Here is a 6,000-nt window from a genome sequence, read left to right as displayed (position 1 = left end):
CTAGACTAACAGGGTCAGTTCCAGCAGTCTCTTCCGAGAGATGCTCCAGACCCCAAACCAAGTCCCCTCCACCTCCCAGCGTCTCCCTTCAGCGTCTCCAGTCCCGTCCCGCTCGGCCCCGCCCCGCGCTGCCGCCGGATCGGGCCGCTCGGGTGCAACCAACTGCGGCGCTGGGCAGCAGGGGGAGTAGAGACTGCCTCCCGGCACAGCCCGAACCTGTCCCCTGCAACGTGCGCGCCACAGCGCTGTCACCCCCCCAGCCGGCCGTACCACTTCCCTGCCATGAAGCGCGTCGGACAGGAACGTACCAACACGGCGGAGGGAAAGGGGGTAGCCAAGAAAGGCGCGTAACAAGGCTGGTGGGGGGGATCACTTTCGAAGCTGCTCAGTGTCGGCTCTCGGTCCAGTTTTTCTGGCCGGGCCGTGCGGGGCGGCCACGGTCTCATCGAGGCGCCCCTTGGCCAGGGAGAAAAGCAGGGACGAGCCGCCGGTCCTCCTTAACCCTGGCGAGATGGGGATGGGCCGTCCCACCGGGCGCGCGCCCCCGCCCCCCCCACGCACCGCCGCTGCTGGGTCCGCGGGGCGCGCGCGCGAACGGGCGGGAGCGGGAGCGGACGCGGAGCCTCCCGGCACCTGCCAGACATGTCGGTGGCGTTCGCGGCCCCGAGGCAGCGGGGCAAGGGCGAGATCACGCCGGCCGCCATCCAGAAGGTGAGGGGAGCGCGAGGAGGAGGGCCCAGCCCGGGCGGCCCCGGGGGCTGCAGCTGCTGCTTCCTGCCGCGCGGGGAACGGGGGCGGCGGCGGCTCAGGCCCGGAGCGCCGAGGCCCCGGCAGGGAAGGGAGGCGGCCGGGCCGCGCTCGCTGTGCCCGGGGCTCGGCCCCGGCGGGGGCTGCCCTCTCTCTGCGCTTGGACACTTGTTGGAGGGTCCCGGGGCCAGCGGGAGGAAGCGGGCGATGTCCCTGGGCCTTTCCAGTCCTCATTTTTCTTTCTCCACTTGGGCTGCCCCGATCGCCCCCGCGGGCCTGAATTAATCCGAGAAGACTTGGGCTGAAAGTGGAGGAGTCGAGTAAGTCCTTCCTGCGGGGGGCCCTGACAGTGGGACCGCAGCCGGCTTGTTCCAGACCCTGTGCCTGAGTCCGGGCGCTGCGGAGTAGGAGGCGCCTCCAGTTCCCAAACTTGGTCGACCTGATAGTTAAGGCTGGCTCGCACTAAACCTTAGGTGTGATTGAAGAAGATTATTGCGGTCGGAGCCAATGACAGCGGCTCCGGACGACTCCACCTAAACTGTTGTGGGAGGGGACAAAGTTAACTCGCTAAGGCAATCAAAGAAAAGCACATACAGGATTTATGATAATCCACAGTGTTTTATATCAGCAGCAACAAAGGAGCATGTTCAAGTTCTCTGGTAGCTGTGTGGTATTTGGAAATTTTACTTAAGACTCGTACCATCGTTGGTGTAGATGGCAGTGGATCAAACAGATTTCAGATTGCTACCAGCTCCTTATGTAGAGGAGTCCTTTGGATAGATGGAGCTAGCCTCCGATTTAGTAAAAACTTAGAACCTCTGCAAAGTAGGTGTTGCAGCGATATGGACCTCAAAGAAGACCCTAGAGTTGTAATGGGAACCTCCAGGGTACTGTAGAAGAAGTCAATGTTTGTAGATCAAAAATACATATCCATTGGGTGGAAAGTTGCACAAAGGTAGTCAGTAGAAACTTCAGGATGCTGAGGTACGCATGGAGAATACAGAATGCAGTCTAACCATTAGTTCAATGGTGGTGTGCTGGCAGAATCCTACTCTTAAAGTTTAAGAATATCTGTAGAGTTGTCAAAAGCCCTAAAGGTCTCTTCATCCAGCTGGAAACCAAATTCTCGTTTGATAGTAGATGTTTATTTCAATTTTCCATCAGCAAACACTCGGTTAAACTCATATGTGACAGTTGTCTGCAGCCCCACCTAGGATAGTTCTATTCTATCTTGTTGCGTTTCCTCTTAGCCCTAGCATTCCTGCCCCTCTCTGGTCCTTTCTTCCCCAAGAGGTCTCGCTTACATGGCTGTAGTGAAGAATGCAACCACCTAATGTGCAGTCTCAAGATCTACTTGTCTGCTAAGCATTAAGAATCTGCTGCTTCCATCAGGGCTGTAGGAGATAGTCTAAGGAGAGCCTTGATTCACAGCTTCATTTGCAAGTGCTCTATTAGACTTTGGTACCAAAGGTATTATCTCCTTTTTTCCTTTTATTTTTTTTTTTCTGGTGAAAATGGCCGCTGTGTTTCTTATAAAACTTAAAATTAGTACATGTGTTGCGTGCTAGTGTAGCAGTGGGTCTGTGATCCTCTTCAGAGAGTGCAGTTGTAGCTTTGTCTATTTTCTGAGGCTTACAGTAGAAAATACTGCAGTTATGTCTGTGTTTAGTGCTTAATGAATGTGTTTCCAGATCCAGCAGTTTCAGGCAAAATACTTGCACTGGGATCATTCTAGTCCATTCTGGTGAATTACTGTTTAGAGTTTAAGAAAACTTGGCTGGCTGGCTCCTTCTTATGTGAATAGAAGTCCTGAGTGAACAGCATAAGGTTTCTGACTCCATACTCTTTTCATAGCAGAGATGGATTAGGTAGGAAAAAAAGTGTTGCTACTTTTTTTTTTTTTTTTTTTCCCCCCTCCCTGTAGAATTTGTTAGGGAAATAAAGGATGTGGAATGATCTTTCCGTGTGGAAGGATGAGTCTAGTCATGGCTAGTTTCAACTGTGTTTGGAAGAAGGACTGAATATGTGGGATGTTTTAAGGTTCTGCTAGTTTTGTGAAATTCAGCAGCTGGGGAAAGGAATCTAAACTAGCTTTCCAGTGAGAGAAAGCAAAGGAGTAAATTGATGTAAAATTTCTCATTTGGCTGTAAATTTTCCATTTCCGTAAGGTGACTTGGATAACTTGGCTGGTGGCTCAGGTTAGCCATGGTTCTGCTGAATCTCACCTAATCAGAGTGCAGAGCATATGCTAGAAAGATGTGTGGGCACATGCACTCTAGGAGACCAAGTTGTGGGTTTTTGTCCTGTTTACAGAGCTTGGAACAGTCTGACTTTGTGAACTTTCTGTAGAAAGTTGTGACATTGGCCTTTTCCCATGAGTTTTGGAACTGCTCTTTTCTGAGTACTGTAATTTAATAGGTGTTGATTTTCATGGACACTTCTGAAGTATAATAGATTTATTGTGTCCGTTTGTCCTGGTTCTGGTCACCACAGGATTAATTCTTGCAGTAGCCAGGAGGGGTCATGGCATGGACCCGGAGGTTATTCTGTAGCACCTCGCTTCATTTTCTGGGGGTGGGGAAAGGGCTCACGTAGTGTGGTGTGGTCAGATATTGTCGGGGGCTCTATATGGTGAGCACTTGTATGTGAATTATTTGTCCTCTTGTATCCTCCATTATTATTATTTTTGCTGTTATTGTTTGCTTCTTAGTGCTGTTTCCAGTAAATTTTTGCCATCTCAACTGGTGATCTTAACTTTTTGTACCTCCATCTCTCCCCTCCACCCCACCAGAGGGGAGAGGGATGCACGGTTTGGAGTGTTTCAGTGTGAACACTAAATTGGGCAATACCATTCCTAAACCATAATGTGCCATTATACCAAATATTTGTGAAACGCAGCTTAATTAGAGAGTCTTCATGTAAGTATTACCTAGCTTTTCAATGCATTTGCTTTGAACAAATCTGGTCAGCTCAGTTTTCATCAATAACAATTTCAGTGCCTTTTAAAATTAAATGTATAAGCAGCTGCAGGCTTTAGAAGGAGAAGGGAAACTTAGGGCATAGACTTTTAAGTGAATTTCTTGTTAGCAATCAAATGAAGGGATGTAGAAAACTTTTAAAACTTTCCCAGAACATAGTGCAGAATCAGCATAGGTATTTGAACAAGATGCTTCACAAAGGTAGCTGCTGATGGTAGTGCTATGAAACCTGTAAAATTAATCAGAGGGGAGAAATGGGAGCAAAAACAGTGTTCTGTAAATAATTGGTGAAGTAGAACTTTCTGGGTAAAAACTTTTTTTGTTGTTTTTTAAAACTAAGAAAAAGAGCATTGCACAAGACTGAAACTTACCTTCAATTTCTTTGCACAAAGAACATGAAATTTACTCTGAATTTCTTTATTGTTTCAGATGTTGGATGAAAACAACCATCTTATCCAGTGCATAATGGACTATCAGAACAAGGGAAAGACTTCTGAATGCTCTCAGTAAGACCTTAAACCATATCTACTCTGGACTGGGTGAATTTCCATCTCAATCATCATTCTTGATTTGTTCAGCTTACCTTACTGGAGAACTGTGCTGTGAAGAAAAGTACTGCTACAGATACTACGCTTGAAATTTCTGTGGAGGGTGGATGGGTTTTATTTGCTCTATGAGTATCACTTGTGTCACTGAAACGTTGCAACTTGCCTCCTGCAAGTTGATGTCATGATGATGATGATGCTCATAAAAATAAGGACTGTATAACAAAGATCTTTTTCCTCTGTATTGTAATTACATTGTTGGAAAGAGGTAGTTTTGTTTGAAAAATTCTCAGAGTCATGCAGGAAAATGGACCTTTCTGCTTCCTTATGGCATGTTTGAAAACTACCTGCTTTTCACTTGCCCAAGAACAAACAGGCTTGTCTTAGAAGCTTGGCTTGCCAAAATACCCATCATGGACTTGCTGTCTAGTGGGACCTTTGGAGAGGGTCTGAGAGAATTACAGAAGGAGTGATTAGTTAAGGAGTGTTATTTTCCCATTATGCTTTTCTGGCATGAGGTGATGATGGCATCCATGTAATCAGACAGATATGGACAGATAGGACATCTTAGTCCCTTGCCAAGAGAGCTGTTAGTCAGGGAATAGCAGGGAGATCATAATAATAGGTGCTTTTGGTTTAAGGGACTACTTTTAGTAGTTAATACTAGTAGTAGCAAGCCTGTAGTTATGTACTTGTAATCTGCTCTGGCTTTCAAGGTTATTTTTGTGACTGTGGGCTAGATACTGAGAATCAGGACTGTGGTTCTCTAGCAGAAAAATTATTCCATAGCAAACTTCCAGAGCTCGGAATCCTAATGAAATGTGGTCACAATTCTCGTAAATCTACGATATCTTGACTATGGGAACATAATAAACAGCTCCCTTTCTCTAGTGTTTGTGTTAGAAATTACACCAGACACAAGCACACTCCCTGTATGTCTTATGGTGATTTAGTTTAAGCCAGGAAGTGAAATAGGTGAGAACAGTGTCACCCAGCTTTAGAATTTTTTCATAGCAAGACAGTAGTACAGATAGACACAGATATGATGGAGACATTGGGAAAGATTGGATAATAGATAAATGTGGGGGAAAAGGCGTAAAATTCATAGTAATGGCACTCTTGTAAGTCTCTTGAGTATTGTTTTACATAAGTAGCTTTCTTTACATTTGTGGAATTAGAGTAAATTCTGACTTTACTGTATTTATGAATTAAGATTTGTTTTGCTTTGTTTATTTCGATAGATACCAGCAGATGCTGCATACAAACTTGGTTTACTTAGCCACTATAGCTGACTCCAACCAGAACATGCAGTCTCTACTACCAGCAGTAAGTACCAAATAATGTAAAAGCAGGGAATATATTTAATTTGGGTTCCTGAAGAGAAAAAAAACAAAGCAAAAAACCAAACCAAAGCCCAACCAACCAAATGTTTGAGACAATGATCAAATACTTGGCTTCTGATTTACTATTCATTATATATTATTACTATATTATTACTACTTATTATTACTATCCAGTAAATACATGATGCCATCTCTTTGTGCTGTATTTGGAGTAGTTTCACTGCTTAAGTCTTGCTTGAAATCTGACTTGTTTAACTGTAGACTCTGACTGTGAATTAGATATGCAATGCTCAACTATCTAGTCTGCCTCAAAGACAGAATGTTTTTTTTCCTTTTTTTTTCCCTCTCAGCTGAGAACTGTAGTGGTGTGGTTCTTAGTCAACTCCT

General features: G+C 45.5%; 1 protein-coding gene across 3 annotated transcripts in view; it reads left to right on the top strand.

The window, feature by feature from the left end:
* The first annotated feature begins 514 nt into the window (after positions 1–514).
* SS18 (SS18 subunit of BAF chromatin remodeling complex) overlaps positions 515–6,000 on the top strand; it is a 42,967-nt gene continuing 37,481 nt past the window's right edge. Inside the window, exons 1-3 of one of the 3 annotated variants that reach the window (XM_058832615.1) lie at positions 515–711; positions 4,155–4,231; positions 5,512–5,596. In XM_058832615.1, coding sequence (XP_058688598.1) covers positions 643–711; positions 4,155–4,231; positions 5,512–5,596 — 231 coding nt within the window. In that variant the 5' untranslated portion in view covers positions 515–642. The remainder of the gene's footprint in view (positions 712–4,154; positions 4,232–5,511; positions 5,597–6,000) is intronic. The other 2 variants (XM_058832618.1, XM_058832616.1) reach the window with 2 other exon arrangements.

Source organism: Poecile atricapillus, chromosome 2 (assembly GCF_030490865.1).
Source record: "Poecile atricapillus isolate bPoeAtr1 chromosome 2, bPoeAtr1.hap1, whole genome shotgun sequence".
In the NCBI taxonomy this organism is placed as follows: Eukaryota; Metazoa; Chordata; class Aves; order Passeriformes; family Paridae; genus Poecile; species Poecile atricapillus.
Note: the sequence above shows the minus strand (reverse complement) of the source record. Positions and strands in the feature narration are given on the sequence as shown.